This window comes from Syngnathus acus, chromosome 20 (assembly GCF_901709675.1).
Source record: "Syngnathus acus chromosome 20, fSynAcu1.2, whole genome shotgun sequence".
NCBI lineage: Eukaryota > Metazoa > Chordata > Actinopteri > Syngnathiformes > Syngnathidae > Syngnathus > Syngnathus acus.
The window spans coordinates 7,458,601-7,482,575 of NC_051104.1; the positions used below are offsets into that span (position 1 = coordinate 7,458,601).

The 23,975-nt window shown below is 41.9% G+C and overlaps 1 protein-coding gene and 1 long non-coding RNA gene across 3 annotated transcripts in view; one reads left to right on the plus strand and one right to left on the minus strand.

Moving 5' to 3' along the window:
• The window catches only part of ofcc1 (orofacial cleft 1 candidate 1), a 62,144-nt gene that overhangs the window by 12,734 nt on the left and 25,435 nt on the right, over nt 1–23,975 (plus strand). For both annotated transcript variants that reach the window (XM_037279864.1, XM_037279865.1), the window contains exons 4-14: nt 4,996–5,062; nt 5,438–5,527; nt 7,166–7,255; nt 9,115–9,330; nt 9,725–9,822; nt 11,216–11,293; nt 14,601–14,843; nt 17,984–18,132; nt 18,263–18,374; nt 18,657–18,936; nt 22,376–22,467. In XM_037279864.1, the coding sequence (XP_037135759.1) occupies nt 4,996–5,062; nt 5,438–5,527; nt 7,166–7,255; nt 9,115–9,330; nt 9,725–9,822; nt 11,216–11,293; nt 14,601–14,843; nt 17,984–18,132; nt 18,263–18,374; nt 18,657–18,936; nt 22,376–22,467 (1,515 nt within the window). The remainder of the gene's footprint in view (nt 1–4,995; nt 5,063–5,437; nt 5,528–7,165; nt 7,256–9,114; nt 9,331–9,724; nt 9,823–11,215; nt 11,294–14,600; nt 14,844–17,983; nt 18,133–18,262; nt 18,375–18,656; nt 18,937–22,375; nt 22,468–23,975) is intronic.
• On the minus strand, nt 7,975–17,002 carry LOC119139305. The gene is made up of 4 exons (XR_005101339.1): nt 16,467–17,002; nt 14,583–14,734; nt 11,110–11,300; nt 7,975–8,528 (listed from the first exon to the last, which is right to left on the minus strand). It is a non-coding gene; the product is annotated as an uncharacterized LOC119139305 (long non-coding RNA).

The following is a 23,975-nucleotide window of genomic DNA, read 5'->3' on the forward strand; positions in this document are numbered from 1 at the left end:
ACACTAGCCCACTTGTTACAACACTCATTTTGCCTCGCATATACAAACCACGAGCTTTACATGTTTTTCAATCACACCCCAGTGGAGCAGCAGTGTTCAGTGCAAAAAAGTCTTCCATTTCATACTAGCTCCCATAGTATGGTATAATCTTTCACACTTTGCCTGAGGTTTGTTTTGCTATTTCAGCAGAAACTTGTGCAAGCTATGTGAATGATCATAAAAAAAGAAATGGTAACAATATCAATTGATAAACTGTCACTTCAAATGAATTATCTAGTTGAACAATCAATGCTATTTTTTTGTTTATCTCTTATACTGCTATAAATGGCTCCCATTGTCCTGTACTCTCTAGAGTACATTGTGAATAACCCTAACCCTAACCCTAAAACATTTTATATAAAAAAACAACTGACCACAATTCATTAGAAAATGTTGTCATATCTAAATCAGAGGATTTGTATATTGTTATGAATACTTTGCTGGCTTTACCAAGCGGTGATGGACAGACACAGTTTCAGCCCTAAACTTCATAGCTGAACAGAGGTCAGGACTGAGAAAGGTTCTGGTCCAATGTGACCACTGACATTTGGCATTCCTTTGTGCTGTTCTTCAAATGACAACCAGCCAAGAATGCCCTTGGAAATTTCAAGGAGTTCCCAATACCAGGAAATACCTTGATCCAAATTGTGTGAGATTTTATCTTTTGGTCTAAATTCCACTCACTTAATTGCAATTGTTCTTGATTGGCACCTGAGTATTTACATGGTGATTTGACTGTAATGAAAATGTGTACTAGTCGTATTACACCATCATTCATTCTAAGTCCGGCTTGTTTTGACATTTTTATGGTGGAAAGTTTTCAAAGTCATTTTCCAAGGTTTTGCTTCCCCTCTCTTTCAGCAACGTACATAATCTGTTAGCATCAGAGGAGCACACATGCATAAATAATTGCCCAATTCACTTTAAGGGGGCCAGCGTAGATTAATTAAGCCTGAATACTAATTATGTTTTCTGTCTACACCAACTGACGCGCTTGTTGTGTTAATAAGAAACTGTTGGGTGGGTCACAATTACTGTGCACACATCAAAAAGATCACACTTTGAGGGTAACATTAGCTAGATGCCTTGCTTTTATATTAACTGAAGAGATGCATGTGTGCCCTCAATTTGTCTTTCACATTGCCACACAGGCATATCATGACAGATGCTGTTTACTCTATTATGTCTCTTAAAAACAAACTTGCATCATGCAGGCAAGAAACACAAATGTGATATTGTATTTCAAAGATCTAGGAGGACACACATGTATGTACAGCCTTGTCATTTTCAGGAGCACCCATGTCCTTGACTCCTTTGCCTATTGCACGTCTACAAATGGTAGCTTTAGCTGGGTGAAGATGATTTTTTGTTGTCCACGCTCTCCTGGCACTAGCGCACACTGGGACTGAGGAAGACAGCTCAAAGCCGAGGCCTTGTTTACAGCTGCGTGGGGAAGAAAACAGGCAGACGTAAATGAGGGTTGACGGTTTCATGAAGCACAATTGCTTGACGGCGGATTCAATGTGACTGCGCTGAACTGGGCGATGATCCGTACAGTATGCAAAATTCACTTTCTAGCTGGTCTGTGCCCACCAGCCCCCAGCAGCAAGCGGTCTTCCCCAAAGCCTTCTAGCTATGCCTTTGAATGCAACAAGAACTGAACAAGGCATTGTTGTGCTCAATTCCTTTTGACAACAATCGCATTTACCAAGGAAGAAATGGAGGGAAAAGTTGGTTATGCCACCAGTTACAAATGACGTTTTCCTCATTTTCAGCAGGGGCGTCAAACTCATCGTAGCCATAGATTCCTTCCGAGAGCCATTGCAACTGTCAATGCAACTGTCAACGCCCAATATTATATACAATAGAAGCGACACAACAAACTGATGAATAACTAGCTTTGAAATCAGGGACTAGCAAAAACTGTTTAAAAAGATGAATGGGAATAAAAATTGCCAGCAATATCTCTATTTTTTTAATGTAAAGACAATTTGTAATTGTTGTATTGGCACAAATTGATGCACAATTTGTCTTTGCCGACCGCATAAAATGATGTGCGGGCCGTATCTGGCCCCCGGGCCTTGGGTTTGACACCTATGCTGTAAAAAGCAATGTGGTTGCCTCAAACTAAGAGAAGGACCAATATTCTCCTCAATATGCATGTTGCAATTGACCCAAATGTCTTGGCACAGGGTTCTAGTGCAGCACCCCACGTTTTACATATTTATGCCAGCAAATGTGTCATATATATATTTGAGCATGCGCACTGCATTGTTGACCGTGCAGATATCAGTATATTCTTTTTGTATGCCAGTGTCCCTGAGGATTCAATTGTTGTTTATCGTTTTGGAAATGCAACATCTGCATGTTCCATCCAGTTATGGCACATTAAACAACAGGCCTTGTACTGCAAGGAGCACGCTGTCAATGTCAGCGGGATAAAGGAAGCCGGATGAGAAGCAGGCATTTGGCTTTGCTCTCGAGACGCAGAGGCTCACGTGGTGTCGCGTGGATTCGATTTTTACTGACAATGACCCAAAGCATTGTGCCTGGGGTCTACAGTATGTACTGTACTCCTGATGTGGATTTTCCCTTTTGTGTTACAGGGGGATTCTTTCTTTTTCTTTGCTCGGAACTCAACTTACGGACAGAGAGCTCATTTACTTGTTGAGTTGGTACAAAAGAGGCGAATGCAAAAATGTTGTGATTAATCGCAAGCAAAGAATTTCCCTTCGATTTCCTAATGGCAGCTTTATAGATGAAAATGTTTGCAGTCGAGGCACATTAGTTCTGCTGTATTTATTTCTTAATAATTTCCAAATTCTGGTTTGAGGTTCCAATAAGGTTTGGGATTTTAATACCTTCCAACAAATTATTTCACTGTTTTAAGGGACCAATATTATTTAACTCATTTTGTATGGGCCCTTGACGATGTAGTGCCATTTTTTTATTCACAAAATTACCTGATTAATTTTCTCATAATAGTTGTGTCCTACTTTGAATGTGCACCCAAACACCATTAGCAGCAGCAATACACATGCATATGTGTAATGAAAATGAGAATATAATAAAAAAATAAAAAACACACGAGCGACCAATGCATGTCTTGGAGTCCCCTCAGTCTTTGTAATTCACAAAACGGATTGGTACCCAATCCAAAAGAAAATGGTTTTTAAATAAGTTACAATTAGATAAGCATTAATCTCAGTGGTATAAATGAATGTCTGGCTGTAGGGCTTGTTGAATATAAAAACAGATTTACCAAAACTCCTCTTACCAGATTGTTCTGGCAGTAGTCCCCTCTCTATTTTAATTACTCTGTCATTTAGAGTGGAAATAACCCTAACCCTGCCCGTCCACTTTACCCCTTGATTTTCCCCTTTGAAATGAAATATTGTATACAAACACATGTTCATGGGTATGAACGCAAATCATCAACGAAATCTGCATAAAATGATGCCTAAAAAAAAAAAACCTCAAACGCTTTGAGCAAAAGAGCCCTTTATATATATATGGTGCATCCTTGTGTAAACATATCTATAACCAAAACAACAAGTTGGGGGGATTTACCTCAGCACTCGTATTGTTCTCGGCACTGCAGAAATGAGAGAAATGTGGGACTGCCGAGTTTGTTCCACGTACTGCTGATTTCAAAGAGACCCTGCTTGAAACATTCCATGTCATGCAAGTGTACAGTAGACCACCTACATTTCACATGAATGCTTGGATTATACGGCACAGGATTTATGGAGGTTTAACTTCTCAATTGGCAAGTGTTAGACTGCATGGAAATGTTTTTGTATCTGGAGAAAATAGACACATTCAGGCTGTGTAATTTGGGGTATTGTTGTCTTTAGGCCACATTAGGTAGAGCAGTTTTTATAACGCACTTGCCGCAAAATTCATAAAAAAAATCTTAAAATTGCATTTGACAGTACTTCTGTTCTATTTAAAATGACTTAACCTAATTCCATGAAATGTTGCAATGTTCCAAGCAAGAATCTTTTACACGTTCAGGATTGAAAATTGAAAATTCTTGTCTTAACGAATCCCAGTTGAGGAGTGGAATGTGTGGGAAGATTGCTGTGGTTCCTTCTTAAAAAACAAAACAAAAGAAAAAAAGCTAATTGTAAAACTTGTCTCGTTTCTAAAATGGTCCAGTCCACCAAAGGGCACCAAACAAAAGTCAATATTAAAAGTGAAATAAGATGTTTGACATAGATAATGAAGACTCACGGGGAATCATTTTAAAGGGAATATGGCAACAGAATAGCCTTTTTATTATTTCATTCTTTGATCTTGTTTTTGTTGACAAATGGAATGTCATTTCTCCTGTTTTGGTTTGTTTTGTGGTTGTTCCTAAAATGCCAAATGTAATGATTGCTCAGTACGGGCAGCATCAATATGATGTGGCTGTAAACAATTTGGTGCTGATCCAAATTTGGTTTCTGCACGCTTGGCAGAGGTCTGACTTCTAATGAGTGGATATCTTCTTAAAGGCAGAATTTATGATGCTAATTTTGCTTTTGGAGCTCAATTGATTGTACATCTGCAACATATGTTGTGGTTTGTACTTTGGCTAATGCAAAGGAATTTTAATTTTCACAGCAACAGATATTCTATGTGCTCCGTCGCTATAGTGCTGCTTGTTTGGATGTACGTACATCATTTTCCAGGAAAGAATGTTGTTCATTTAAAAAAAAAAAAAAAAAGGAAACAAGGAGAACATATTTTAATGTGACCTTCATTACTCATTCACGTCAACTTTTCTTATCTATTTATGATGAAATTTTTTTCCACTCCTGTTGTTCAATTAGCGCTTGACCCCTTTAGCGGCGATGTAAATTAAATGACATTTCAGTGTCGTCCCATATTTAAAATACTGCGTTAGTTGCGGATCATAAATGATGATCTTCATTCTGCAGCTAATTTATTCATTTAACAATTTCCCTCCAGAAGTTACAGCAGAAGGCTCTGCAGCAACCTAAGCAGAAGAAATCCAAGTCGGCTGAATTTCTGATGGGTGAGTCCTGCTTGATGAGTTATTGCTCATAATTTGTGTAAGGATTAATTAACTAATTACAGACAAATGGCTTTGGGCTAAATTTTGCTCTTGCTTGTCAGGGCGCAATTTGTAATTATTTTAATCATTTCTTCACCCCCCCGACCCCCCCCTCTCTCTTCCTGCAAGATTCTGATTTAATTTTAACCTAATTGTGTTTTAGTGTCAACCGAGGAGGATGCGTGAGAACATTCTGAGGGGAGACAACTCACCAATCGCATTATTTTGCTGCTAAATATGCTTTATTTTACAACGGGCCTATTTGACCTAACATTTGCATTTCCTCCTTCATGTCTCTGTGTGTACTTTTATTGATATTTCCATTTATTTTGTCAGAAAGAGGAGATGTTGCGGGCATAGAAAAACACGGCGGAGGAAGCACTGAGCTTTCCCTTCTTCCCGTTCGGCTGCCGAGAGAAATTCGAGGTGACAGGCCAGATAGCGCCCTTACAGCTCACACACACACACACACACAAAAAATGGAGCTGCAAGCCCCAGCCAAAGAAAGAGGTGAAGCTTCATTTTTCATTAGCCTCAAATTTGTTGGCAGTAGATGTGTTCCTGATCTAACCTTTACTCCTGCTTTCTTTCTGACTCTCTTTCCCTCCATTCCGGGGCCCCTTGGTCCCTGCATTCCAAAGCGAGCATGTCCTAACAAGCAAAAGCCCCTCCTCCTCTAACTTCTTCCTCCAGTGGAGAACGCTAGCTACACTAGTGGGTGTTGTATATCTATCTGGAAGCACCCTGGACACAATCAGCCTTGACTCCCACTCTCAGCTCGCTCAATGCCTTGTGGTGGGCTGGAGTCATAGGAGAGTGCATTTACATGCACTACTATGATAGTGAGCCTGTGCGTTGTCTGTGGCGCTGTACTCGCAACGCCCCCGAAACACGGCTTGGGGCCAATCAGGCATACGAATATGCCCCCTTATAATTCAGTATGTCAGGAAGAACTCTTGAGGAATGGGATGGTAAATTAGAATGCGTCTACGGTTGCGAGTGTGCCAGTTTTCTCAGGGATGAGTCACATGCCAGTTTCTTGATTTGGGTGCTTTATTTTCTCTTTGCCGTGCGTAGAATGCAATTATTATCAGGGTAGTGCCATAGTGCCCCAATGCAAACACTTTTTTTTAAAAATATTGTGACAAAAGGTTCATATTGTCAACTATTTGTTTATGTTTCTGTTGGAAAAAAAAGAAAATAAAAATAATAATGTCGGCTCAGGTGGAACTATAGCAGTGTGACATCAAGATGTCATTCGGTCATTCAGTGTACTAACAATATTTGTTCTTACCACTAATTTACCACATGTAGTATTCATGTGATAGCACCTGACTTCTAAAAAGGTAAGATTACATTTTCTAGCCCTGCAAACTAAGAAATACATGCAAAACTATTTAGATAGGAGTGAAATATTCAAAGGCTGTAATGAGAATGATTTGGGGTTAAGAAAGCCGCTCGGTGGGGTGCACCTTTAATAGCGACTGCCCCCGAGCGCTCCAATTCCCATAAACTCTGGGCAGCAGACTTGATAGGTCAGTGATTGCTAATAAGAAGTCAATGAGACATGGACCCAGGTTATTTTCTTTTTCCACACTTGCCCAGTCCTCTAGGCCGCTGACCCCCCCACAGTATTAGAACGGCATTGTCTTTGAAATTCCAGGTACTTTTGAGCTTGTCGACTTTCTCATTAGTCCCTTTTGAACACGCCAAACATATGGCAGTCGTATTTAAGAGATTGCCTGCCGTGACCTTTTGCAGCATGCTAATTAGGCCCCAGAGCACTGCAGGCCATGCAGGGGCGCACACAGAAAACCTGCACTCTCTCTCTCTCTCTCTCGCGCGCAGTTCTGCTTCCTTGCTCAGGTCTCTTCCTAGCTCTGCCTTATCTGCAAGCAGCCGTTGGCCCTGGCCTTCTACAGTGCGCGTTTCAAACTTAACATTTCGCTTCACGTGCTTCTAATAACTACTGACCTGAACCTGTATAGCCTCACTATCCCGCCCCCCCCCCCATCACCACCACCAGCAAGTCTTTCATTCTCTCGCTTCTTGCACTTTTCACAGGAACTGAATATGCCCGAAATTACTTTGACCCGATGTCGGCGGCGGAGCAGACGGACTCAAGGCGTAGCAGCGTGGCCGAGCTCGAATTAAGTACGTCATAATAGTTCTCCTCGGTTCATTAAAGTGAGGTGAGAGAGAGATCACCGTTTGGTCCAGTCTATGTAAATACACCAAATGATGGTGTCGCTAGATTGGCTCCCCAACTTCACTGTCATTGATGAAGGTCACGTATCATTGGTCAGTTTCCCTTCTATTCCCCCCACGTCCAATGTCACATGCAACTCAATAGTTGGCAAGCCCCTCCTAAAGTAGGCCTATTAAAAAAGTGAGCTCCTGGGAGCCAAGTAATATGCATGTTATAATGAAACATGGCTATTAATGGAGAAGCCATTTCACCTGTATCTTTTAGATATCACTGCCGTGTAATATCAAAGGATTCACTAAAGCAAATCTCATCACATGATGTCAGGCACTCGAACAGACATTTTAATGCTCCCGTTTCATTACCTGACTCCCTGTACTCCATTTTCAGCCATCCTTGTCCTGGCTAATATCAATAGTTTGCATGTTAATATGTGGTTTGGATTGACGTGGCTGATATGTTAGAAGGGATTTTGAAGTTAGTCTCATTTTTGTTTTGGAATCATTCGAATGTATTTTGGATGGAGATCACATTTATTGCATCCATCCATCCATTTTCTGAACCACTTAAGGTAAAAATGTTCTGTAGGTTCCAGTGCTTGTAAATACACAATGCGACACCATCAAAAATATGACTGCACACAAAGAACATGACCAGAGAAGCACAGCTTTTGTTTGAAGGCAGGCGTGCCCATGCTCATTAGCACACACGCTTTTAAACGTGTGGCACACCAGGGCCACGTTGAGACGGTTTAAGCTTGCCATTGTTTCTGCTGAAGACACTCGCACCAGATATTGTTGACATGACGCGCGTCTTCCTTGTAATTCCCGTACACAAGTGATAGGTTTAGGGCCGCTTCATCACGGTGGAATTTACCCGGCTCTTATTATTTGCCTTTGTCTGGGATTTAGCTGTACCACAGAGATTAGCAGCCCCATCCTCATTGTTTTGAAATGTTCATGAAATCCCACAGAGAAAAAAAAAAAAGTAAAGAGGATCTCGGATTTACAGTTCCCGCATGCAATACAAGCAGAAAAGCAGAGAGAGAGCTTTCTTACCGGACTTCCAGACAATCACCTTACTCCGTTGTATGGATGCCTCCCACCAGTTTAGGCCGCACGTCCTCATCGCACTTGCACACGTGGATCAGCGTGTGTCGGCGTGGATCCCGACATTTTCCCACACGCTTTTGTCTCGGCTTTTGCAGCCTGCCACAATGTCCTGAAGAACCAGCACAGAGAAGTATTGATAAAAAGGGAGAGACATATATTGAATGAGAAAAAAAAATCCAGTACCAATCCCTTCTTCCAAAATAGTTTTAACTAGACTAATTCTACCGCCGAATCCGACTGTACTTAGTATTTCCTCCATGCAATGGTGGCAGCTTGCATATGAAAAGCATGAAACGGTGATAACGGCTTTGGCAGTTGCTCATATGGGACTACACACGTTGCATATAGACACAAATTCTCAAACAATATCTTCTGTTCCCTACCAACGAGGGGGCGCAAGCAGGGAATCTGCAAAGAGGTTTGATTTTCTTTTTCAAAATTGTTCCTGGTTGGTGAATAATAAATCGCATGTGTATGGAGGTGTTAGCTTTATTGCTTTGACCTGAGAGTACTTCAAGCACAAACTTTTAAGGGTCAGATATTTTCAAATATAGTTCATATATATTTATTTCTTTACAATTTCAGTCTTCTGACTTAATATCCATGTCAGGATGCATATATATGCATGTGGTTATGTGTGCTGATTCATTTGTGCATGAGGCTATGTGCATGCCCACTGATGCGTATCTCTCCAGGTACAGTGGTAGCCTCCAGGGATGAGGAGGTGTTAGAGGTGAAGGCGGGTAATCCACTGCTGCTCCATGGTGGTTGCGATGGTGCCGCCTCGGGCTCGGAGCGCTCCCAGGCTCGTCCCACTGCCAAAACCCAAGCTGGGCCCACTGCTGGCCACTCACGAGAGCTTGGAATACAAGCAGCGAGGACCGTAATGGGCAGCGAGAGCACTGTCGAAAGTAACGCTAGAAATTGATTCAAATTTGTGTGCTGTCTTATTTCAGATGTTAAATTATTTTGTGTGGACACGACTGGAAATATTAAGGAAAATGTATTTCTGCATTTCTTTCGCAGAGCTTATTAACTGTGCTAAAAAAAAACATGTCAACGTAACAAAAATAAATAAAAAACGTCAAAAATGGAATGTGAAACAACTAAATATTTGTATTAAATATTTTAATTTAAACATAAACGACTATAAAGAGATGATAGAAACACCGTATGCCTCAATGGTATGCAAAATATTCTTTCTAATATGGAATTAGAGAAGGATGCAAACATATTCCCATATAAAAACGATATGAACTAATGGTACAAATTATAAGAGGATTTTTGAATGTCTTTCTTTTGCAGTAAAAACGTCCGAAGAGGTGGTCCCCCGCCTTGCCTGGCTGCCGAGGGAGCGTGCACGACCTGACATAATTACGCTTGGCAGCCTTTCACTGCAGCAGGTCAGCTACAAAGCTACAAAGAGGAATATCTGTGTCATCATCCCATGTTTAACAGCACATCAGCCACGTCCATTATGCTGCGTATGGGTGACTTTAGCTAATGGACTAAGAACATTTTATCTGTTGCTGTCAGTGTTTGTGTAAGTTTCTGTCCTTTTTCTTTGCCCACTTAATTCTTTGCCCCACTTTTTTGCACAACTATTTGGAATTTGCGAGATCTCATTCCCAGCATTAGTCTGAATGTCTCCTGGATGCACTCAAGTAAAAAGCACTTACTAGATGATGCATCCATCTAAGGTACCGAAATAAGTTGAATAGCTTTAAAATATACAGTGCAAAAAAAAAGTCAGTGAACAAATGTTTCTTTTGTCCACTGGATGATTTTGATTCGTGGTTCATGGAGGGTGACAGCAGGGTCATGCCATTATCGTTCTGCAGCTGGATGGTTGAAAAATAAATATGAACTAAATACTAAAATGGTTATATTTGAATTAAAATATACAATAACTCACTTGACATATACAAGAAGTGCCGTTTTATTGTCTCTCGTTGCACATTGTGCAGAGACTACTACCGTCAACTTTGCTAAGAATGATTGAAAGAGCAAAACTAAAGATAGCTTTTGTAAACATTTAATCTAGTGGAATCTCAACGTATTGAAACTTCCTGTTGCATTGTCATTCATATTTGTTTAATTGATTCTCCGTTTCTATGCTATGTTTATTTTCCTCCTCAAGCAAACTAGAGCATGACTGCTTCGTATTCTCTAACTACGCTGTTGTGCAAGGATGAACAAGCGTGACGATCCTGAGCGAGCCAAACATTCATTCGGTCACAACAGATACGGAGTGAATCGTTGCTATTGTGTACGGAAATATAGATCGCAAAAGACATTCCGTCATTTGCATGCGTACGTAAACAGAACTTATGTTTAGTCATAATCTCATTTGAAAGATGAAATAGAAATGTCAGCGTAATTGGTTAAAAAATGGTCTGACAATGTCTTCCAAGTCAAAGAAGTTGACTCATCATCCCTTACTGGATAAGCTATATCAGTGCTAGGATCAGTATTATCTTCTCCTCCCGTGATATTTATGCACTGTTTCCACACCCACTTCTTCATTCAAAGTGCTTTATCCACCAGAGATTTGACATCTATTCAAAAGAAAATAATTGTGTTTTTCTTCCTAGGCTATTCTTCCATAGAAAGCAGAAGGATGGCGTCACTTAAAAGCATCAATGTGTCTATAAGGCCCGTGTGAATGTGCTGACTGGATGTAAACTCACACTCATGAAAGGCAACATGTCTTCAGGGTCTATCGATTCACTGCAGATTGCAGGCCAGTTCATTTCTTTTGCTCAACTCTTCCATTGTGCGCATGTGAATTTACAGCAGGTTGCTGCTCCGAAGATGAGCCACTGGGTAAAGATGAAGCGAAGGCTGATGGATGTCTTCAATGGGAATGGAAAAGTAAGGCCTATCATGATAGAACATATAGCTTACGTTTTCTATGATCGACAATTTCGTAAGATCAACACATTTGAGATGCGTTTAGAAAATGTCTCTTGTGAACTAAGAAGAGAAAGGATAAGCTGTGTAGAAAATGGATGGATGGATTTACTTCAGCAATATTGAATCTTGTGGCTTGCACAACCAAATGACAACTGTCAATTAGTGTTGTGGTAAATGAATGTGTAAAAATGTCAATCAAAATCCAGACATTTATGAATAGAGTCTATCAGATGATAAATTCATGCAAAAAGCACACACAATCCAGATGAAACACTGCTGAGTCCATTTCATTTGCATATTTCCTCTCCATTTGTACATCTGATGTCACATCATCATTACTTGCGTGAAAAGCATTTGTATTCCCGGTGACATTTGAGAAAGCATGTAATCTTATAATTCTGCTACGCGCAATGCATTGGGGGTATAGGATGGCTCCAGGCCACCCGATTGTGTCCATGTCGTCGGGCTCGCAGGCGCATCAATTCGTAGCGCGTCCGCTGGAAGTCAGAGATCGCACGTCACATCTCGTAGCGAGCGCCCTGCCCCGCCGCGGGCAATCATCTTAGCATGTTTTTGTTTTTAAGTAATTATGGGCTAGCGTGGCGGCTGACATAATAAAATCAAGAAACTACTGTGCGCATCAGGATCTTCTCTTGTGTTTAGCTGATTTATGGGTGGGTGGTAGTTGGACACCAGCCCTGTCAGATGAATGTAGTTGGGAGTTTAGCGCGGTGACCTCCTCTCGACAGCTTTGAACCCAGTAAATTCCTTCCGATATCAATGGTGGGTGGCTATTAGACACGGGAGACTTTCTACGCATCACCTAAGGCTACATCTGCCTGGAATTGAATGAGAAATGATTTCACTATTTTGCTGGCTATGCCCATGAAAGGAAAAGAAGAAAAAAAAGAAGCGAGAAGACATGGAGCGAGCTGTTTTTTGTAACAAATGTGTAATTCATTTGTCTCCACTCTTTCTGATTTAATGGCGGTTGAGTAATTGCATTAGGAGGCACATTGTGTCTTGTTGTGAACTGATGAAAGCACATGTAATACTTTTGATAGGCAAACAGAGAAGGCTGGAAAAGAAAGCAACGCCAGCGCCTGCCTTTGATGCGGAGCATTTATTTGCAGAACGATATCCTTTTTACGCCCATCTTATCCCCAGTCACAGGCAGGCCAGGGCCCGGCCGGCCCCTGTGATATTGCTTTATTTTGAGGAATTAAGAGACGTAGCGAGGAGACAGAGCGAAGCAGCCGCTTATTACATTACCTCTGATAAGATTGAAAGGCTGAGAAAGGGAGCAAGAGGAGGAAAGAAGTGTTTTGTTGTCTTCTTATTAGATTGCGCTACCGAGTCAAACAACAGAGCCCAAAATGCAGCTTTCTAACAGGGTTAGCTGGTTGTTTTTCGACGTGTGCCGCGCATGTAGCAGCGGCAATACTCTTGAAAGACCAGGAAGCCATGTCCAAATATGGACAGATGACTCCGCTTCCCAAATCCTTCTCTTAAGGGGCCCGATGTCAGGTAAGGTCTATTTGGTTCGCGAAAAGGATTTTTTAAGAAGAATATATTGATCCTGGATTGTTTAGTAATTGTAAAAGCAGCGGGGTATATTATATGAATTCTATTATTTTAGATTAGATTATTCATTATCATTATTATTATAAATATTTAGATGTAATTGCAAGAAATCACATGAAGGCAGATGCAGTGTGTAAAAGCGCAGGTGTATTCTCCTCTCATTACAGGAAGCAAATAAGGTAGCCAACGCTGAACAAAATGACCTCCCCTCTGCTTTGTTGCAGCTTCCTATGACATGATGCTGGTTTTAGGTATCTAAGGGGGGGGAAAGGGAGATGAAAAGGGGGGGAAAGTAGGAGAAAGAGAAGAATGCGGAGCTTGGATGGGATCATCAGCAGCTGTGGGAGGGAGGGAGGGAGGAGTGTGCCGTGCCGTGCCGTGCCGTGCCGTGCCATGCCGTTGTGTTGCATGTGGGGATGAGGCTTGCCGTGCCACCGTGCTGGCTTAAAGATGTAATGAATCTTCAGTCAGGGGCTTTCCTTCCAGGGTGACAACTGGCTTTGAGGAAGGTTGTAAATGCAGGGGAGATTGTGGTATAATTCCTCAGACTGGCGTTTGTGCCCCCCAGTCACCATTCGATTATCTCCCAAATTGCTGTGTTTCACTGAGATAAAGATTTTTTATGGCTTGCTGACTTGAAACAACCGGCACAGGCAGAATAGGGTGCAGAAGAGGGAGAGGGGAAGAGAGAGAGAGAGCGAGAGAGAGAAAGCAATGGCCAAACCTGCTACGCATAGTAATTTCCTTTGGTAAATGACAAAATCTTTGTTTAGATGACATTTCCCTAAAATTACTGCGGCGAGATGAATCTGAAATATGAAATGCCACATTTGGCATGCAAAACTATGAAAATGTATTTCTGTGCAAAATTCATGGAGGCATTTAATTTAGAACGTGTTTAATAACGATGGCAGCCTGCATCAGTAATCCTGCCCGGAGGTCCCGAAAAGATTGTCATATTTATTCTCTCCTTTCTTCACCCCCCTCCTTCATTCCAAAGCCAAATTTTTGGAAGGGGTAAATGCTCATTGTTAATTAAGATTTACTAATTAAAATGAAAATAATTAACGAGAAAGCTTAATCTCTGAATATTAGCCCATACTTTGAAAGAAAGGAAGTTTTTGTACGTGGCATTTCCTGTCTCTATTAAGAGCGCATTTTGTGCGAGCAGTCAAAGCCCGCAGAAGATACGTGGCTGACGGGACGGCGGCTTGCCAGCCCAAGCGTGGAGACGATCCCTCTGTGGAGCCTTTGATCTCATCTGTAGGAGTGCTGTAATGTTACGCCACTTTAGGCACCGCTTGGGCTGGCGGCAAACAAATCGCGTCTCATATAGAACAAATTGGCCCCCTTCACCTTGCCGGCCGTCTTCCCCGTGTGCAAACGTTTGGGCCGGATGGTAATGTGCAAATTGAAGTGTGATGATGCCATTTTATTGTCATTCCTATACTTCTTTATTTTTTTTCTGCCCCTCCTCCTTTCTTCATTGTGAGGGTTCGAAGGCCTCCGTCACCTCCTCCCAAATGTGTGGGCGAAACCGCTTTGCCAGCAATTACACCAATTTCACTTTTGCCCAAATTGTTTTCGTTGTTTTAGTATGCAAACAGAGAGAAGATTCATGTTTGAGCATTTGAGTTGTTTGAGACTTTTCCCACCTGTGTACCTGTGTTTGTTGTTATAGATGCATCCAAGTCCATCTCCTCAGCCTGTGGAAGTGTGCGTGCGTTGTCTCAGGGCCACCAGAGACAAGCTTCCCAGGGGCCTCTACAGTGTTAGTGTGGCCCTTCACAGCCATCTTGGAGGTCCATCTCTAACCTGGAATAACGACAAAGGTCAACATGAGTGGATGGCATCCACCGACCCCATTGAACACCACGGCTGCTTTTACAATATAAACCTGCACGTTAACCAGAATCTCTTCATGGTGAGAACAAATCAATATAACAACAATCATTTATAACTGCCATTTTTTTTTAGCCATGTGTAAACACTGGTGCGTTAACATAACTGGTTTGGTTTGCGGCAAGCATTGCGATTCACAGATAAGGCTCGTATGGCTCAATGAGAACCGAGAGATCTCAGGCAGGTGACGGTGAAATGTTGCCTCCATCTCCTCTGTTGACACTAATATGTTTTTATTCAAGCAGGGAAAGACAGAATGGGGCGGTTCATTCTAAGAAGCCTTTATTTACATTATGCTTGGCGAGGCTGCCTTGAAAGCATCTTACTCTCAGATGTCTGCATGATGAAAAAGAGGCAGAAATGCAAAACATGTGCTGCCTCTGCAACGCTGACACTGCATGGGAAACAACATGCTCTCCGTTCCAGTGATGGGAAATTCAGTGAAACATCAGAAGATGCAATCCTGACAACAAACAATGTTTTTGTGCTAATGTAGCCTAGCTACACAGCACAGCAGCATCCCATTTCTCTCAGTTTCATCATTTGCAGTGAAGACAGAGTGCTTTTCTCAATGTGAAAGGCCCATGAGAAGTTCTATCACTGCGGATATGAAAATATGCCACGCGCACGCAGCCTCCAGGTTTTTCTCTGGGGTTTTGCCATGAATAAAAGAACAACTTTTCAACATGACATTTAACCCGTGTATGTAAATCAAAAGCGATATCAATTATTCATTTAAATAAGGAAGTCATGTTTTATTGGAATGAAAATGAAGTAGAAACGCATTTAAAAAATGCAAGTGTCTATGTGCATTGGGAACATAATCATGCTGGGTTTGGTTGATGGGAATTACCAAAATGTTCGAAAGAACCGGTTGGCTGCAGACTGGCCGTACACTCTGGAACGAGGCTGATTTGATATAAATCTAGATACAGGGAACTGTCTGTAATCAAAGTTGAAACTGTTAAGCCTCACATAACCGATTCCTTGCATAAAAAGTCTTAAGAGTTTGTTCAAGCCAGTGTAACACAGCTTTAACCTTGTTAGAGCACATTTGCAGCCGGCCCACATTCAAAAGCGATTGAGAATTTTGCTCAAGAGTGACTTTGCACACATCTCAAAGTATCTTATTTTTGGAATGGTGATAAAAATCCCAGCTGCTTAAATGTGTCCTTTTGGGAAGGCGTTTGAAGATACTGTAGAAACCCCACTCCTGATTATTGATGCCATCTAAATTGAAATGATGCTTTATATGATGGAAAAACATCTACGGTATAGGGTGCCAAAAGCTTTAAGGAATCAGATTTGATGGTCAATAATGACAGCTGGATCAAAAGTCTTTGTTTGGTTTATTCAGTGACGCACAGAAACAGAAGTTGAAGGGTTTCACTTCATATTATGATATCCTCTCTAAAGGCCTCAGCTTTTGCTGAAGCATTCAGCAAATGTGGACACTGTCAGTATACTTGTGGGCGTATTCACTAAGCGAGAGCATCCAGATTAGATTGTCTCCTACTCCCATCAAACATAAAGGCTGGGGTAAAAACTGGCATGACGTGAATACAGACCTGGGATCTGATTCAGGAGTTGAAAAAAAAAAAAAAAAGGTTTAAGTACGGCATGGTAAACGGCTCATGACACTCACCCCCTTCTTCATCTCTGCAAAGCTATTGAAAAACCTGTTGTTGTTGTTGTCCTCATTGATGGCTGTGAAACCACTGATCAGATTTGCGGGACTATCGGGGCTTTCTTGAATGTTTTGGTTCGCCTGTCTGGCCCACACTATAGCGTGCGATCTTTCCGAGTGCTCGCAGAGCTTTCTTAGAGGAAATGAGGAATTAGTGATAGTAGGAGGAAGCCAGGAGCTTATTTTTCTTTCCTCCCTCTCTCCCCCATCTCTTTTTTCATGCACTCTTCGCTTTGCGTCTGGGTTTGCATTTAGAGAGAAAAAGAGTCACTTCAGCTGGAGAGTGGGAGCGGAAGAGTCAGGCCTGCAGTCTTTGTTCATTTCTTTTTTTTTTTTTTAAGCATATGGGAAGCTATACAAAAGTTTTAAGGTTAAGAGGATTGGAGATTTGGGATAGCCAATATTTATTCCCTGTGCCTCCTACAATCTGCTATTATGGTCACCACATGTATGAGAGTTTGGACTTCTAGAATTTTTCATAGTAGCATTTTTACAAATAAGTCACAAAAAACTTCTGCTTCTCTTAATGATTATTTAAAAAAACCAGTGTGACACAAATGGAAGTCTGATTGCTTCCAGTGTATATTCTCCGTCTCGCAACAGACCTTGTTGAGGCTGGACCATGTCACCCAAATGTGTATTTATGTAGATAATATTTCTTCCATTATATGAATGATATAAAATAAGCCGTATGATATTAAGTCATAAATGTATGTACTGAATCAGACCTGTCGTTTTACCAAGTGTACAATAAAAACAAAGAGGGTAAGAATATGGTGAGGAAAATATGATTTATGTGTTAAAACACGTCCTTGATGCATTCCTTTTCAAATAAAAAGATGAATCATTTTCACCTGGTGATGGATGAAGTGGCACACAGCTCAGTGTCAGTTCTTTTTTTTTTTTTTTTTTTTTACGCAAGCCTCATTCTGCGGGTGAATAAGAATGCATTTGTTTGGCACCGAGTGTGATAACCACTAACGCTGTTAGCCTCATTCAAGATAGCCTTAATATCATCACGCTGATTGATGTTTCCCTCCGTTCATTGAAAATTCAGCAAGTGTCAGCTCGTAGACTACTACATTGGCAAATCGTCACTATTCCCTCCGCTTTGTGCTTGACGCCGAGTCTTTATCACGCCAACTCCATTTTGGAGAGAATTGGTACGAATGACAGCGAAGGAAAAAAAAAAAATAGAAGATATATAAATATTTCGGGAATAAGTTAAAGGAGGCTTCAAGTCTACTGTAGGATGTAGAATAAGTGGACCCCTGAGGGCTTCTTTTCTTGTTGTTACCTTCTGTCTGTCATTGGCTTTGTGGGTGAGAGCAAGTCTGTGCATGTTTACTTCATTAGTACTGCATTAGCAAACACGCTATGTGCATATGTGTGCTTACGTTCCTGGAAGGACCTGCAGGCATATGTATTCATCTGCATAAAATTAGGAGTTTATTTGCCCTGTTTTCTTTCTGCAGATCTTACCCCCAGCCCGGGAGCTTCTCCCTTCCATGGTCCTAATATTCCGACTAACTGCATCACCAGGACAAAGTAGCTACATGAAGTCTGTCCTGGCTTGGGGGGCCTTTCCCATTTGTGGACCAAACCTTAGCCTGGTTGAAGGCAGGTATGTATTGGACTTGAACCTCAGAACCAGAGATGAGAGTCAATTGGCCACAATAATGCCACCACTCACTGATTTTTACATTCCAAAAGAAATAGTTGCTGTTAAGGATCCAAATTGTTTCCTGAACCAGGTACAAAATCCCACTGCTTAGAGGAGAGCACGGCTCAGTGGACCAATTTCGGACAATTGAAGCTCTCATCTCATCTGATCTAGATCACTGGCTGTGCAATATGTACTTTCAGGTGAGCATTTGTCCAGTTTTATATTCCATTAAGTCTTACAACAGCAGATTACATTTATGTATTTGCACAAAGCAAAAGAACGCGTTCCATAAAAAAAACCTGTTAATTGAATTAAACTGTCACCATTTCACGTTGTGACAAATATTAATTAAGGCAGTTTGATCACTCATACCTGTATTGTAATTACACACGCTGCTCTCCCGCAAATAATGGTAATGCAGATGACAATGCAAAAGAACATTTGAACCGTTCCGGTGCAAACATGACCACATTGTGTTCCAGATAAGGAGACTCCCACCGGGAGCATCCGAGTGCCCCACCTCCCTACAAATGCTACCTTTAAACACCCCTGTTATGCTCAAGTCTGCCGTCCAGCACAGCCAAGTGCCAGGCCAGGCTCCTCCCGGGTCCAAAGCAGATCCACAACCAATCCATCCCCAGCTGAACCTGCTCCATGCTGGCCCCAGCAGTAGGGCAGGAGAACCTGGCGTGGTGCATTCACCCCAGGGCTCGCCCCTCCACCTGTCAGCTGATTCTGCTTGCTCTTCATCATCTCTGCCAGGTAGGGGTTTAATGTTCATTTTCCCCCCGACACAGTGGGAAGAAAATGTCACCCTAATGTCACTAGAAGTGGCACTGGAAGAATGGCACTTTTCACTCAGTGGTGGGTGTACAAGTGCCGGAGGGCAGGGATGGGTAGACACGTGGGCAAAACCTGCCAGATAAACAATGTTTGCTCAGACACCAGAAAAGTACGGCAGAGAAAAAAATCTAACCAAATATTTGAACTGTTACTATTATGGGCGATGAACCCTGACTAGTTGGATTTGTGAAACGGTCCATGTGACGTTTCAGCTTAGCAGTGAGCACACTATTTTTCTGCGTTTGCAGCCATCCAATACCTTCGAACAAAGTCTCATTTGGTATTGATCTTCTGCAACCAAGACTGGCTAACCTGGTTGTTATGAATACATCCTGCCCTTTTTCCCTCGTATTTGGTGAAAGCTTTGCTCATCTTTATTTAACAGTCCTCAAAAGTTTCTGGCATGTTCTGCTTTAAACATCACACAGGCTTTTTAATTACAAATGAGTTGTGACAGGTCTGCTGGGTAGCACCCTGGCCCATTTTAAAAGTGATGCCGACTGACAGCTCGGCAGTGTTCTCCCAGCGCTGAAACATGTGGAAGAAATTGGTCTTTTACATTTCACAGCTTGTCGCTTCCTCCGCCAACTGACCTGTGACCCCCCCCACAGAGATCCTAACACCCACAAGGGATATGTCCCCAACGAGCTGAGTGGCTTTGGAGAGAGATCGTGAAGGATGGAGGCAATCACGATGAGATTTAGTATGTTCTGCCAATAGAGGTAGCAGAGGTACCAGGTCTCCGCAAACCACATGGCTTCGTACGAGCACCGACGCAGATGTCAGAACGTACAAACATTTTTGTCGGGAAGGTTGCTCGGGAAGTGAACCTGATCCGTAAGTGGAATAACGGATCAAAAGGTGTCCGGCGAGGTCCCTCATTCCCGTTGCCGGCTAAGCCAAAGTGACGTTTTCTCCTCATTTGCATGCAGATCCGTTCATGTTGCATTACGTCTGGAGCAACTTTAGGTGTTTATATCGAGAGATTACATCAACGTTGAAGGAAGTCATTGGTCAGACAGCTTTAACCGATCGCAAATATGCTAATCCGACTCAACAAGGAAAAGAGGAAGAAATTATTCACCCAGACTTTGCAGCTTTGTGTCAGGTCTGAGGGTTTGAGACATTTCTTTCCCCCTTTGTTTCCAATGTGTTCGGTGTGCCGGGGGATTTTTCTCATTAGCCATTTGTCTCGGAATCGACACAAGTATATGAAGACCTCTTGTCATGCAATGTAACAGACAAATCTGAATATGACAGTATGACTGAAAGTTTGGCTTCCTGAGGCTGAAACCCAATTAATCCCTGTGGAATAAAAAGTCTGAGGTGTCTCTTTCAGAACAAAAGCTGACATCCCAATCTAGGAGAAGAACTGACATTTCTCAAACCCCCCTAAAAATCTTGAGATAATTAAATGTTATTGTGTAATGATATCTTTTTTGGATTAAATGTCTCAGATGACTCACCCAAGCATGATGGTGAGTATTTGGCGTTTCAACTTGAAGATTAGCTGGAGGCACTTTGGGTTAAGTGACCTTTCCCATTAAATGAATGATCCAGTTACATCGGGTTTGTTTGAACCAAAATGACTAATTAGATTAGCGTCTTGTTTTGCGATCGCCATTACTGGATCACTATGAGCATTCAGATGATTCTGTCGCAATTTGCAGCCTCTTTGATTTTCTGCACTAATATATCTTTTTATTACCGTGGCTTTAAAATAGCAGGAGATGCAAATATAGTGCAAAAGCAGCCAAAGTTTCAATGGAAATGGAAATTAGACAGTTGAATGAGACGGAGTCTCAAATTGACACCCAGTTATAAATTATTTTTCATTTTATTTTGTATTATTCAAAATTTGAGATTTAGCCCTCGGGTCATAGTCCAGATAAACTCAAAATAACAAACACACACAGGCTCAAGGCTGAGTACCTGATCCTACGTTTGTTCCCTCTGGAACTTTGAACGAGTCATCGGGCAATCAGGGGCCCAGGTGAGCAAGCACCGACCGTTTCAGCGGTCAGCGCTGACATCCTGATGGGATTTCGACAGTGTAATGGACCTCGGGCCTTTTTTGTCTCCTCGGATTGTAGCAAGGTACGCTCATTCGTATTTCCACTCTGGAAAGTGCTGAAAGTCCGTGTCGAATAATATTAATGATGGCCCGCATGTGGGTGCCTCAATGTGTGGATTATGCACTGGACTTCACACATCCTGATAGCATAGGGGATTGTTGCCGGCCTTGAGTGCCTGGAGAGGCTGGAGTTGTGGCTGCCCGATTGCTCCGAGTTCACGGACGTAGCCTTCAGCTGTCCGCGCTGCCTCCGCTTGAGTCGTGCACATTAGCCAGTGATGCCTCACAGAAGGATTGTGTTCAGTAAAGCAAAAGGCATCACAATTCGCACTGGGCCAAACAGTAGCTGTTTGTTATTGTTGCGCTGTTGTCCTTGAATGTGTACAAAACATTCACTCATTCTGCGTACTGAACGTCTTGAGCTCCTTGGCGATTTACGATGGTTTAGAGATTTTTATGGTTCTACGATCAGCTGTATGAGTTTCAATGTAAAATTTGTTTCAATATGTCAATTTTTACCTGGTCGTCATGTACGGTATTTTTTTCACATAAGACTATTGTCTAATCATTAGCACAGTTATGTAATGATACTCAAGTGATGAAATATCTCACCTGGTTACCAACCAACCATAAGCACTCCAAATGGTTTGCAATGTCGTAATTAAGTTTCATATTCATATTTTAGACCTCTTGGAATCAAGGAAATTTGATTTGCCATATTTTCTTTTTTTTTTTTTAGGACTGATATATGTAATTCTGCAGAGGAAATAAGACGGGGTATCTTCATATGTATTAGATAGATGTGACCACCTTCATGGGGGTGCTAACTTTCACAGAGTGAGATTTTGCATGTATAAAGCTAAGGTTTACTTAATTACAACCTTCAGGCAATGCAGGAACCCCGTTTTAAAATTCTGTGAATGTTAATATGCTAAATAATGCAGATCTCTGACTCTTCAAGCATGAGACACACATCTGGCGGCTTACCATTTAAATTACAGGGGGAAAAAAAAAGGATGAGGGGGAAAAACACTTCAAAAAGTAATTTTCCAAAGAAAAGACAAATAGAAAACATGTATTATTTACTCCGCTTTTTATAATTATTACCTATAATGTGCATACGTTAAAATCTGATAAATATTTAAAATACCGTGCAGCTCGTCACCACAATAATAATAATAATAATAACAATTACAGCTATAATAGTTGTCTTATATTCAGACTATCTCAAAACAGACACTTTTGACCATGCAGAATTTCATTTTTTGGGGGGATGGAATTCAGGAAAGGATCCTTCTCCAAGAGACATTTCCGGCAACATGGGAGCAAAGAGTCATCTTCGCAGGGAGAAGGAAGAGGGTGGGATCCACTTCAAGGTAAGAGTGATTTTAAAAGGGAAGCATCCTTCTTGGCTTTTCCATGCTGGGCCTCTTGCCACCTCTTGCTTCAACCCCCCCAGACCCAAAGACACACACACGCACACACATACACTACCCTAGTCTATTATCTGAGATTTGTCAAAAAGCATTTCACACTAACAGGTATTTTGAAGTCTTCAAAGCCACTTTTGATCTGCATGACCAGCTAAATTCAGTGAAATCAGCAAAGCCGGGCAGACCTTGCCTTTTTCTCTTGCAGCCGCTCGAAAAGTCTCAAAGTGCTTTTGCTTTGTGCTACAGAGGACTTAAGCCAAAGGAATCAAAGTCTGCATGTTAACCACCACACTTTGAAGAAACAGTCAGAGTTGCACAATGATTTCAAGTTGTTCCAAACCGATAATCCCCATAAATTTGTATCCTTCCACTGCTGAATGGGCCCCAAAGACCGTCATTAATCTATGCTATCGTGTTCAATAAATGAATTTGTTGCTATGAGGTTTTAGTTTCCCGCAGCCTCTGTAGACCGTGCCCCCCCCCCCCCCCCTCCCTGGTCTTTAAAACCTTGCTAACTCTATCAAATGTTGTGGTGTGGAACCCAGTTGTCTAATGATTAAGTGGAGTGATCTTCAACCTACCCCAGCCTGGAAGCACTAGGGATCAAATTTCAAACCATTCAACCTGCAGTGCAGGCCTAATTAAAATGAATTTTCTCCAGGCGACCACTTTGCCCACAGGGCAGGAATCCAGCTATATAGCAGATCTGCTTTTAAGGTATTGCATTAAATTTATTGCGGGGAGACGCCAGAGAACATTGTGCTTCATATACCCACTGCATTTTTCCCTCTCTCCGCTTTCTTTGCCATTCCTCTCCACCTTTTTATTGTGATCATCACTCTGGAATCCAAGCTTTCTTTGGCAAAGATTGCCCTATGAAAACGAATGGAGCTTTTATTGGGGCCCTGCTCATTTACTACTTTCTGGGTTTGTCTCACGGGAGATGGAGAACGAGGGAGATGGAGGAGAGGAGCAGGTTGAAAAGAAGGGAACAGACAGAAGGTTGCAACCGTGGAGCTCATTAGCATACATCAGTATGAGTATTTCACAACTTCAAGCGGAAAGGCACTAAGCCCACCCAAGGGCAACGCAGGGCTGACAGGGCCCGGGAAAGCAAGCCGTTAACATGTTGGCGGCTTAACAAATAATATCTGCTCCCAAGTACCTTGGTGAAATATTTAAAGCCCCACTTCCTAACTCCATTTGACTGTGTTTACGATGATGACAGTAAACGACTTGTATGGAGGAGGGGGGGGCGGGCTGTCGACTCTTAGATATCATATATTTAACACCACCGTCACTGTGCACACATTTCCCAAACAAACTCCACTTGAATGATTGCGTGCCATATGCGATTTCGCCATCGCTCTCGTCTGGTGTCAATCGCACAGCGTTTCAGATGCTCCAAAAGCGTCACGCACGCCGTCACCGTCACCGCGTGCATCCCCCGA